This window comes from Talpa europaea, assembly GCF_964194135.1.
Source record: "Talpa europaea genome assembly, chromosome: 14".
Taxonomy (NCBI): Eukaryota; Metazoa; Chordata; class Mammalia; order Eulipotyphla; family Talpidae; genus Talpa; species Talpa europaea.
The window spans coordinates 794,459-806,843 of NC_140082.1; the positions used below are offsets into that span (position 1 = coordinate 794,459).

At 66.0% G+C, this 12,385-nt stretch overlaps 1 protein-coding gene across 1 annotated transcript; it reads right to left on the reverse strand.

Annotated features, from left to right (window-relative positions):
• Nucleotides 1–712: 712 nt before the first annotated feature.
• Nucleotides 713–2,458, reverse strand: FZD10 (frizzled class receptor 10; the record flags this gene model as incomplete). The annotated part of the gene is made up of 1 exon (XM_084253448.1): nucleotides 713–2,458. The coding sequence occupies one exon, from the start codon at nucleotides 2,456–2,458 to the stop codon at nucleotides 713–715; it is 1,746 nt and encodes a 581-aa protein (XP_084109574.1).
• Nucleotides 2,459–12,385: the final 9,927 nt, after the last annotated feature.

Consider the following 12,385-nt stretch of genomic DNA (forward strand, 5'->3'; position numbering starts at 1 on the left):
CTTTTTATTTTCATGGAGAGAGGGAAATGTATTGCACATCCTTTGCGTTTATAAATGTTAGATTTGGTGGGAGTTTCTGTCCTGGAGAAAGACCTTTCGCGGAGGCCAGAGGCTGGAGTCGATTTTAAGTGACTCCAAGCCCACCGGCGGGCGCTGAGTGGCCAGGCCTCCTTTCTTCCTGTTTGCACAGAAGTTGCTGTCTTAAAAGGCAGCTTTCCCGAGGGTGGGCCCCTGGGCCGGCGCGCGGAGCCAGCCTGCTCCCTCCCCACCCCCCCACCCCCGCCCCCCCTGTAACTCAGCAGAGGCGTTTTAATTTGCAAAGCAGCTATCTCTTCTCTGATTTGCAAATGGAGAGCAAAGCCGACTAACTCCAACACACAGATGTATATTTATGGAAGGTTCTAAACAAAAGTTTTCTGCCGAGGGAGGAATCAACCACTTTACCACACATTAGTTACAGGGGGCGGGGGCTGCTTCACCCAGGGCTCTCCTTCCCTGGAAAACAAAGCGAAACAAAACCAAACCTCCAAGTACACTTCTTTTTCAACTTTCAGTGTATCACAGCATCCTGAATTTCAGGGAGGGTAAAACTTGGTCATTTTCCCTCCTTTTCCTTTTATTTAAAAAAAAAAAAAAAGACAACCAAGCTAGAAAGCACCGCGCCTGGGCTCCGTAAGCCGCGGCCTCCGCGCCGCCGCCCGCCCTCCGCAGCTCACACGCAGGTGGGCGGCTGGGCCGGGAGCTCGTACTTCCCCAGGTGGGCTTTGGGAGGGTGCTGGGCTTTTTTGTAAATCCCGCTGCTGGCCACCGCGCTGGCGGGTTTCCGGCGGCTCTTCTTCTTGAAGCGGCGGCTGCAGATCTGCTGCCAGGACTGCAGGGTCTTGGCGGTCCAGACCCACACGCCGCTGGTGATGCCCACCACCAGCAGCATGAACACCTTGGCCAGGAAGATCTCCACGGCGGGGATGGAGGCGGCCAGCAGGCAGTCCGGGCCCTTGGTCTGGTTGCTGGCTCTGCACCTGTGCTGCGTGGCCAGCACCTTCCAGTGCCCCACGTTGAGGCGCTCGTAGAAGTAGCAGGCGATCACGCAGGTGGCCGGCACGGTGTGCAGCACGGAGAACACCCCGATGCGCACCATCAGCTTCTCCAGCTTGTCCGTGTTCTCCCCGCCCGTCTTCATCACCCTGCGGATGTGGAACAGGGCCACGAAGCCGGAGAGGATGAAGGAGGTGCCCACCACCAGGTAGCAGGCCAGGGGCACCAGCACAAAGCCCGTCAGCGCATTGACGTCCATGCTGCCCACGTAGCAGACGCCGGTGAGCTCGTCCCCGGCCACCCTGCGCATGACCAGGATCAGGATGGTCTTCACAGCGGGGATGGCCCAGGCCGCCAGGTGGAAGTAGCTGCTGTGGGCCTCGATGGCCTCGTGGCCCCACTTCTTGCCCGCGGCCAGGAACCAGGTCAGCGTGAGGATGACCCACCACAGCGAGCTGGCCATGCCGAAGTAGTAGAGGACCAGGAAGACCAGGGTGCAGCCCGTGCTCTCCAGGCCCTCCTGGATGACGTACAGCTGCCCGCTGTCCCGGTCACACGCGATGCTCTCGGCGCCCGCGAAGAGGCGGATGATGTAGCCCACGGAGTAGACGCAGTAGCACATGGAGAGGAAGATGATGGGGCGCTCGGGGTACCTGAAGCGCGCGGGGTCGATGAGGAAGGTGAGCACGGTGAAGGCGCTGGAGAAGAAGCACAGCACGGACCAGACGGCCAGCCAGACCACGGCGAAGTGCTTGTCGGCGCGGCTCCAGTACACGTCCACGCCGCGCGCGCACAGCGGCGCGCACGACCCGCTCTTCTCCACGCGGTGGAACTTGCCGGGGTTGTCGCAGCCCGCGCGGCCGGGGGCGCCGTCCTGGGGCGCGGGCTCGGGCGCGCCCGGCGGCCGCTGCGGCCGGAGCAGCGGCGGGAAGAGGCCGGCGCCGCGGCCGGGCTCGTCGGAGCCGTTGCTGGGCGCCTCCATGCACAGGTAGTTGGGGTCGTTCTGGCTGGGCAGCCGGCTGCAGTCCAGCGAGTCGGGCCACCTGAAGTTGAACTGCTCCATGATCGGGGAGCAGCGCAGCCGGGCCTGCTCGCACATGACGCGGCAGGCGGGGATGGGCGCGGAGACCTGCTCGGTGCACATGGGCGCGTACAGCGAGCACAAGAAGAAGCGCAGGTGGCCGTGGCAGCCGTACTCCACGAGCGGCGCGAACTCGTGCAGCTGGATGGCCGCCTCGCGCTGGTCCTCGTGGCCCATGAGGTTGGGCATGCGGGTGCGGTTGTAGCCGATGTCCCTGCACATCGGGATGTCGATGGGCTGGCACCGGCCGTCGCCCGCGCGCTCGGCGTCCAGGGAGCCGATGGCGGCGCACGAGCCGACCACCTGCAGGACCAGCCACAGGCGGGGGCCCGCGCGCGGCATCGCGGCGTCCGGGGCGCCCGGGCGGGGCGGCCCCCCGCGCTCAGAGCCGCCGCCCCGGGGCGCCGCCGCGGGGGCCCCCGCCCATGCCCGCCCCGCCGGGCCGCGCGCCCCCCGGCCGGGCTCTCCGCGCCGGGCCTCGGCCGAGTCGGGGGCCGCCGCGCCGGAGCCGCGGGGCGCGGGGCGCGGGCGGCGGCGCGGACTTCGCGCTCCTCGGCGGGCGCCCCGGCGGCGCGTCCGGCCCGGGCGGGCGGCGCGGGGACCCGGTGGCCGGGCCAGCTCCGGGGCGCGGCGCTGCTCCCTCGGCGCCCGCTCGGCCCGGCCCGCGGCTGCTGCTCCGCGGCGCGTCCCGGGAAGAGGCGCGCGGGGCGGCGCGGGGGGAAAAGCCGCGGGTGACAGCCCCGCCCGCGCCCCGCCCGCGCCCCGCCCGCGCCCCGCCCCGCGCCGCTTTGCATGAGAAAGGCCGGCCCGGGCGCCCGCCCCCCGCGCCCCCCGCGCCCCGCCCCCGCCCCCCGCGCCCCGCGCCCCGCCCCAGCTCTCCCTCCGCGCGCCGCGCTAACTTCCCCGGCCGCCGGCGCCCGCTGCGCCCCTGTCCCGGCGCGCTCGGGGCTGGTCCCGGGCACCCCGGAGCGCGAGGCGGAGGGCGGGCGGGGCGGGCGGGGCGGGGGTACCCCGTCTCCCCGTTCTCCGCGGGCCCGGGCGGGGCGCCTTCTCGGAGCGGGGGGTTTGGGGTTTACGGCCCCGGCCATAAAGCGGCCCCGGCCTGTGAACCCGCCGCGCCCGCCGCCCCGGGGTCCCTTTGAAATGCCCGCGGCCGCCCGGCGGGGGCCGGGTCCAGGGCTCGGCGCCGCGCACCCCGGTCTCGCCGCGAGGGCGGGGGCGGGGGGGAGCCGCGGGCTCGGCCTGTGAAGCGGGGGCGCCGGCGCGGCGGGAGTCCCGGGGGCGGCGGGCGCCTGGCCTGAGGGCGGGGCGGGCTCGCGCGGAGTCCCCGAGGACGCGCCCGGCCCCCCCCAAGCCGGGGCCCCTTCGGGAGAGCGCCCGGGTGCGCGCCGGCTCCCGGCACCCCTTAAGCAGGCCGCCCGCGGGGGGCCGGGCGCGCCGAGTCCTCCGGGCCGGGACCTCCCCGAGTTTCCGAGACGCGCCCGGGGCCGCGCGCTCAGCCTCCCACCCACTGGGGGGCCTGGGCCCCCCACCCCCCGGGCGGCGGCCCAGAGGCGCGCGGGGCGGACCCAGCGCCCCGGCCGGTTTTGGGGTCCAGGTCTTGCGCCCGTCCGGGCTTTGGAGCCAGAGTCCCAGTGGGAGGCCGCGGCTGGGGGCGGGGGCGGGGAGCCGGGGGTGCGGGGAGCCCCACCAGGCCCGGGTCGGGGCGCCGGCGGCCGTGGGACCCGGAGAGCCTTTTTATTGGAAACAAGCGCCAGGATTGGCGTCTGTGGGAAGCTTGGGGGCTCTCACAAGCCGCTGCCTCGTTCGCCCCCCAACCTGACCGAGGGGACCGAGGTCGGGCTCTCCCGGCACCCTGAACCGGCAGGCAGGGCGCCCCAGCGGCGCGGCGCGGCCGTCAGCGCCCCGACCCCGCTCGCGCCCCCAGGCGGGTCCCTCACGTCTCCCCCGAGTCCAGCCGGCACGGTGGGGCGCCCGCGGACACCCCCGGACTTGGGCCCAGAGGCCCACGGCCCAGCCGCTCCGCGCGCCCCTTTTGTTTCTCCAAAGTGCTGGGAACCCAAAGGGGGTGCTGGGGCGCACCGGCGCCAGCGGGAGCCCGGCCCGAGGCCACCCCTCCCGGGTTTGCGCCCAGCCTCTCCCCGGGCCTCTCCCCACCGGCCTCTCCTGGGGCCTCTCCCCACCGGCCTCTCCCCACCGGCCTCTCCTGGGGCCTCTCCCCACTGGCCTCTCCCAGGGCCTCTCCCCAGGGCCTCTCCCCAGGCCTCTCCCCACCGGCCTCTCCCCACCGGCCTCTCCTGGGGCCTCTCCCCGGGGCCTCTCCCCACCGGCCTCTCCCCAGGGCCTCTCCCCAGGGCCTCTCCCCAGGGCCTCTCCCCACCGGCCTCTCCCCGGGGCCTCTCCCCACCGGCCTCTCCCCAGGGCCTCTCCCCACCGGCCTCTCCCCGGGGCCTCTCCCCACCGGCCTCTCCCCAGGGCCTCTCCCCACCGGCCTCTCCCCGGGGCCTCTCCCCACCGGCCTCTCCCCACCGGCCTCTCCCCGGGGCCTCTTCCCACCGGCCTCTCCCCGGGGCCTCTCCCCACCGGCCTCTCCCCGGGGCCTCTCCCCACCGGCCTCTCCCCACCGGCCTCTCCCCACCGGCCTCTCCCCACCGGCCTCTCCCCGGGGCCTCTCCCCAGAGGCGGGAGAGCGGGGCCGGCCGGGCGGGGCGCGGGGCGAGCTGCCCCGGGGAGGCGGCACGGAGGCGGAGCGCCTGGGAGATGCTCTGCAAGGAGCAAATGAAAAGCGGCTTTTGATGGCTCCAACTGAAAAGATATTTTATTTTATTTTTCCTGTGTGTGGGATTTGAGATGTGTGATTCTAAGGAGCAGCCGGTCCCCCGCTGCTCGGCGCTGGCTCGAAACCGGCCCCCCTCTGGCAAATGTTATGGAGAATTGGGAGGAATGTTATGGCTGTCTTTCCCTTAGCGCTTTTTTCTTTTGTCTTCTTTGAAGAATGACTTTAGACATTTTATTTACATATTTAACCATGGATGAAAGGGGGAAGAGAAAGCATCTGAGCCGTCGTGGGAATAGCGATATGTTTAAATTAATGGAAATCTTATTAGGCCTCTAAAATTTTGAGCAAAGCTTTTTAATGAAACTTTATAATTAAACATGATTTCAAATAACACACAGGGACCAGGAATTTTTTCTTTTCTTTTTTACCCCAACCACCTAAAAAAATACTTCAGAGAGTTACTCTTAAATGCCATCCGCCTTCAGGTTCTTGCAAATGTTCATCCAGAAAAGCATAAAGTTTTTAAAAGGGAGTATTTCAGGGGTCAGGCCGCATTTTGAACAAGAACTAAATATTTCTGGCTAGAAAGGGGCTGAAAGAGAGGCCCGTTCATCCCACTCTCGCAAAGTCAGAAGGATAAAACACTTTGACACGGATATTGCTAAAAATCAAAGTTGTATCTTTTCTTATTATGTGATCGTCAATGGAAATTGTCAGCGCAGTGCAGGGTTTTCTGAAACGAGATTAGAGAAAACCCATATAATCTCTTTAAGATAAAAAGTGCTGACGCTTTCGCGATGGAAAGAAATTAAACCCCAGATTTAGCTCGTTACAAGCGTGTGGCAGGCGAGCTGTGGACGATCGACACAGCCGGAAAGGAGAAAGAAAATCGTGTGGCTAAAGTTTCGGATGAAGGGTGGACCCAGGGAGCGTCTGCCTCCGCGCGGAGCCCTCTCCCCGGCCGGCTGGCGTCTCCGGGACTGTCCGGAGACCGAGTGTGTCTTCCCCTCCTCCGGGGAGCCGCGGTTTTGCGCCGTCAGCTCTGTACCTTCCAGCCAGCGTGGGAGGGGGCCTGGCTTTTGATTCTCTCCTGACATGCACCGACGTTCTGGTGTCGGGTCTGTCCTGACCTCATCTGGGTCACGTTGCTGCAGAAACTTACCAGATTTTAAAAAAGTGCATGGAAAATTCTATCTTCTCACCCAGTAGGCCGGCTCCTCCCGCCCGGCCCACACCTCGAGCCCCCCGAGCGGCTGCTTACTGGAGAAAGCCCCGGAGAACTCGCCCAAGTCACAGCAAATTCAACAGACACAAAAGTTTTCTTTGCACCTAGAAACACTGGTCGGGAAAGGTTGGTGGGGGACGGGGCAGCCAACAAAGAGGCCCCTCGTAAACGGGCTGGCTGCTGTGTGCTCGGCGCTCTCATACAATTTAGGCGGCTATTTTAAGGCCACTTCCCTTGAAATGTGGCTTGAAATATCACCACGGTGCCGCGGGGTGCATTAGTGTGAATCGCTCATCACAGCCCGCCTGTAATCCCCTTTCAAGGCCCGGCTTGGGATCACTGGCGGCCCCGGGCTCCCCACTGCTTCTGCCCCAGGAGGAGCCATTCAGGGGCTGCGCGCTCCTCTGTTCCCACACTCCAAAACACAGCGCGCAGACAGACACCCTCCAACTAAATTAGATTAAACTCCTCTCCTCGGGCCTTAGCCTTTTCACGGCTGCCTCATTATTCAGCGCCTCCTCGCTTAAAGATACAGTATTTCTTTTTCATCTCCGCATCAGCAACAGCAAACACAGGGGACCGGGACAAAGCCGGCCCTGGCGTAAGTGCTTCCAAATTACAAGGACATTATCTGTTTAAAATCTAGGCAGGCCGCGCGCACGGCTGCTCAAAACACAGACAAATGGACCCTCTGCCGCGGGGCTGGGCCGGCGAAAAGGGCTTCAACCCGTCCTCCTGTGTGGGAGGGGCTTCTTTTTAGCAAGGATTACATGAAAAAAAGTCAGAATTCCAGAAAAAGAGTATTTTTGCCCGTGCACGTGTTTTATTTTCTTTTGCGTTTCTGCTCCGGGCAGCCTGAAGGAGGTGGACGTGCAGGCAGTGAGCCCCAGCTCAGACTGGGCAGTCTTTGCCTGCCCCCCTCCGCCGCTGGTGTGCGTCCACTGAGCCCTTTCCTCGCCTGTCCCGAGGAAGAGGGTGCTCCCACGCTGTGTGGAGGCTGGCAAAGAGGTCGCCGGGCCACCGCTGGCCATGCCCACGAGGGAGCCAGCAGTGGACGGTGTTCTCCAGGCCCTGCCTGCAGGGTAACTGGAAGGAAACCCACGCGGCGCCCACCATGCGCTGCCTGCGTCTGAGACCACTTGGCTCAAACCCCGGCAGCCTGCCTGATGGTGGTGAGCTGCGGAGGCTCTGGGTCCAATCCTGGCCACCACATTCTAGCCTGGGGGCCGAGGTGAGTTCCTTCCTGCCTGTATCTCATTGTTCTCATCTGAAAAATGGGGGAGCAGCGGGGCTGCCCCAGGGCCCAAGGAGGCTGCCGCCCGAGTGCCCACCGCACCTCTCCCGCACAGGCGCCACGTGTCCCGCTCACTTGACCTCCGGGAGGAGACGTTTGCAAGCAAGGCCTGGGGAGACAGCATTGTGACCGCTGCTGCTGGCCATCCCTACAGAGCCAGCTGCGCATGTGGCTCTGCGGGCACTTCCCTGCGAAATGGCTCACCGAGCCTCCCACAGACCCCGGGGGCAGGCCTGGAGGCCGAGTCTGGGACCCCAGAAACCCAGGGGGGCAGCCTGGACCTTGGGAAGGGGTGCCCTGTGGTGTCACGTGGCAGCCAGGGACCCAGACCTGGCTGACGGCCCATCTCATCATCTGGAGGCTCTGCGTTCTGTGGGGGGGCTCTTCAGGGTGACAGAGGTGAGGGACACTCAGCGGGTGGGGGTGCTGGTGACTTGCTCCTGCCCCGGCTGTGTGACCTTAGCAAGTCACCTGCCTCCCTGAGCCTCTGCTTCCTGCTGTGGGTGATGGAGGAGGCCCCGGCCAGCCAGCACCAAGTCAGGGGACGGAAGACCCCTCAGGCATCGGGCGGGGCTGGCCCTGCACTCCCAGCCGTGGGCTCTCCTCTCTGGCCTTTTTGGTCTCCACTGGCTGGAAGGCCGGCGGGTCACTGACAACGTCGTTCGCCAGACTTCCTGGGCCGAAGGGCCACGTTCGTTGCATCCACTTCTTCCTTGAACTGGACCCGGAACCAGCAGCAACAAGTGGGCGCCGACACAGGGTCTCCCCATGGCACAGCTCGAGCCCCCTCCACCACCCCCACGCCCGCGGCACGGCCCTGCCCAGCCTCTGCAGCTCCGCTCCCAGGCCTGGGTCCCGAGGCAGTCCCACGCAGCTTGGACAGGGGCCTGCTGGAGTGGGGTGACATGCCCGGGACCCAGAGTCAGCCCGCACCCCGGGGAGGCTCCAGGCTCATCAGATGTTGGCAGCTTGAGCACACCCCCACGGCCCAGCAGGGCACTCAGGGCTTCGGGTTTCATGGGGGGCAGAGCATCCTTGCAAGATGCTTTTGATGTGGCTGGCCCCGCGCGGAGGCCAGGGGCCATGTAGGTGCAAGTGCTTGGCGCAGCGCACGGGGAAAGCACAGGCCCAAGTGGGCAGTGAAGGGCACTCCAGACTCGGGCACCCCAGATTGTAAGGGTGTCAGGAATATTTCCACCTCCCCTTTCTGCTTCCCGTGGGGCCAGGTCTGCGCCATCCTGCACAAACAGCTGTGACGGAGAAACAAGCAAACACGGCGGCCAGGGGGACGGCCAGCCGAGCCCCGGAGCTGCCTGGAGCCCGCGGGTGGCGGGATGGAACCTCCCAGCTGCGGGTTAGGCTCAGCCCTGCGTGGCCTGCTCTCAGGGGTGAGAGCACCCACGTGCAGGGCAGCTGGTGTGTGCACCCCGGGCCCCATGCCCTGGCCTAGCCCACCCCGGAGAGGCTTTGGGGAGCCTCTGACTCAGCAGGGAGGCAGGAAGATGGGCAGGTGCCTTTGTGCCAAGTCACAGTTGGTGAATTTTAGCTAGAAACCACCACAAGTAGAGTCTTGGCCTCGCAAAACTGGGGGAAAATGAACACAAACACCCTGATTTTAAACTCTAGTAAAAATAAGTTATTTTAAAAGATCTTTTAAAATCTGGCAGACTGAGTTGGCAGGGAGCTGTCTTGCCCTGTTGCTGCAGGGCGGTGCCTCGTGAGCTAGAGAGCAAACTGCACTGCCAGAATTAGCCTTAGATTGTGTGGCAGGTTTGTCTCGGGGAGGATGGCTGCAGTGTGCAGTGTGCAGAGTGCAGTGTGCAGAGTGCAGTGTGCAGTGTGCAGTGTGCAGAGTGCAGTGTGCAGAGGGCCAGCTGCCTGTCCCGTTCTTTTACTCATGAGAGAAGACTTTCATTCGACAGGGCGGGAGCAGGCAACGTGGCCCGTGATCGGCCCGAGGCTGCTCTTGCAAATAAAGTTTTATTGGAGCACAGCCAGGCCCGGTTGTCCACACGTCGCAGGTGGCTGCTGCAGCGTGACGAGGGCGTTCCGAGGCGCGGCGCCAGGGCCTGCCCCACCTGAAACGCCTGGAACAGCTCCGACCTACAACTCTGGGGCATGTGCCGGCTGTGGAGCAGGATTCTCGCCGGGGTCAGAGATCCCCTCCGCCCGGGTCTCGGGGCGGGGCTCGTCTCGCGCCACCTCTTGTCCTTCTGCCTCATGGTGCCCTCCTCAGGCCACCCCACCCCTGCCCGTCCCTGGGGAGGAGGAGGCGTGCGGGGGAGGGAGGTGGTGCGTGCCGGCCCGGCAGCCCATGCCCCCGAGGGCCCTCAGCGCCTCCGCGAGTCAGGAGCTGTGGGCACAGACACGCAGGGCAGCCCCTTCTCAGGGGGGCCAGTGATGTGGGGACTCAGGGTAAAGAAGGCCGCAGGGCAGCTCAGAGACCCCCGGTGCCCGGAGATAGCAGGGAGGGCAGAGCGGGCTCCCCCCACACCGCTGGGCGGACGGCCTCGCAGGCGGGACCTGCGTGGGGAGCAGCAGGCCCAGTGCGAGGCCAGGCTGGGGTCTCTGCGATTATGCCTGTCCCCTCCCCCCAAGGCCGCAATCCCTCGGCCGGCCCTGCCACCACTGGGGAATGGAGGCGGCCCGCACAAGGGGTGGGCCAGTTTCCGGGTCTGCTCCCGGCTTCTCTGTGAAGGGGCTGAGTGACCTGGGGCGAGTTTCTTAACCTCTCTGAGCTGTGGTTTTCTTTACAGCCTAATAGCAATGACTCTGGGACGCGGCAAGCGTGGGACAGGGTGACGCAGCGCCTGGCACGGAGAACAGCCGCCGGCCCGGGGTGCGGTTCGCTCAGGCCCATGGCCCCGTCGCGGGCTGGCACGGCTCAGCCACACACAGGTGCCGAGACGGCCCGAGCCGCGGGAGTGAGGGCAGGACCCGCGGAGGCTCGGGGGGCGCGGAGGCTTCGGGCAGGGGACTGCTCTGCTTTGGGGGGTGGAAGGGGTTCCCAGAGGAGGGGTTCCCAGAGGAGGCAGCGCTTCCGTCTTCGTGGCACGCTGGGCAGTTAGCCGCCTGAGTGCCCCGACGGAGGGCTGGGCCAGAGGGTGGTGCTGTCGTGCCAGCTGTCTTGCTGCGAAATGGAAGGGGCCTGGGGGGTTCAGAGACGTGAAGTCAGAAAGGGGGAGACAAAACTTTGGGTGACTTCGCATGTGTGGGGGCCACGAGGAAACGAAGCCGACGCGCTGACAGCATCAGAACGAACTGGTAGATGCTGATGACTGAATGGGGGATGGTGGGGTGGGGGGAGCAGCGTGGGGGGCGCAGGGACCAGGGCCACGCTCTGTCTGTTTTCCTTGCAGGGGTGCGAGGAGGCGGGCAGGAGTCCCCGCCTGGGCACGGGGGGCGGCGCACAGGGGCGGGGCTCTCCCTCGCACGTTTGGCGTGAGGTCCGTGCCCGTGTGTGTGTGCGTGCGTGTGACCTGTGTGCACTTGTGTGTGCGATGGGCTCGGGCTCTGGCTTTCGGGCGCTCCTCAGGCGGCCGTGGTGCGCAGAGAGGGCGAGGCAGAGAGGCCGAGGTCTGGAGATGGACGAGCACAGGGGAGGAGGCCCGGGGCTCCCGGCGGCAGCGTGGGCTGCTGGGCAGGGGCGGTGCAGGCACAGGGCTCCTGCCGAGGCCCCGGCGCGGCTGCCAGCCCCCTGGGCTTGTCCAGACTGTCCCCGCTTGAAGCAGGGCTGGTCCCGCGGGGCGCGGGGTCCGGTGAAGGGTCACCGGGACGCCTCATTGCTGAGCTGCTGTGGGTTACACTCACAACGACCCCCTCTTCGAGGATGGGGCCGGCCAGGCCGTGGCGCCGGGCCCCACCAGAGCCTCTCAGGTCGCCGCTGTGCGTGGCTTTCCGGGCAGCGCTGATCCCCAGCCTCGATCCTGGGAGACGGGGAGACGGGGTAGCTGGGGACATGGCCCTGATCCCAGAGGCGAGAACATGCAGGCCTCTGTGCCTCAGTTTCCCTGCGTGTGAAGTGAGCATAATTATATGTACGGGGTGGAGCGGGGAGCGTAATTACTGTTTGCGCAGCCCGAGCGCTGGCGTGGGACCCGCGAGGGCGCCCATCAGGACTTCGCCTCTGCCCTGGCTCTGAGGTGAGTCACCAGGCTGCTGGGGCTGAGGGGCCAGCGCACGCGTCTGCAGCTGCATGGACAGGGGCCCTGCGGCTCCGAGGGGGCTGCGTGCCTCTTGGGGAGGTGAAGAGTGGGGTCTCCTGGCCCCTCGGGCCCCGGGAGCCCTCTCCAGGTGCTCAGCCTCAGTCACCCCCCACACAGGCGTCGGTGCTGCCTGTTGGGGCCAGGAGCGATGACCACCAGGAAGGACTCGAAAGCCCGCCCTGGGCCCCAGCTGAGGGGCGGCTGCCATGGCGTTCGTGGCACTGGCCACTGCCCTGGCCCCCCACAGGCCCTGCCAGCCAGCCCTCCTCCTGACCTGCTGCCTGCGGTCAGTGTTGCAGCTGAGGGTGGTCAGAGAGGGTGGGCCAGGCTGTCCGCGACTCACCGGGCACCGGAGATGGGTCTCTTTGGTAGGCCTGTGTGGGTTCCCTTTGCTTGCTGGCCTCTCCCGGGGGTGGCCAGGACCCCTGGCTGGCTCTCTGGGTGTCATCCTGAGTAGTGACCACCCTGGTCTTGCCCAGCCCTGACCTGTCCCTGCCCCTCGCACCATGCCACACTTATTCTGCCACTGCACAGTCGGGAGACGGGGGCCAGGCTCTCCGCCACTGTCTTGACTCCCGTGCGAGGGTGAAGCCCGAAGACACTGGCTGGAATTTACTCCTGAGCGTTGGGGTTTTGAGACCGAGGATGATTTACAGTCATGTCCTGGGGAAGGCGGGACCTCACTGGTGGCAAGGACCCAGGGGAGCTAGGGCCTGGGGTGGGGTACCCTGCGAGCTTCCTGGGATGGGGCTCTGGGCTCTGGTGA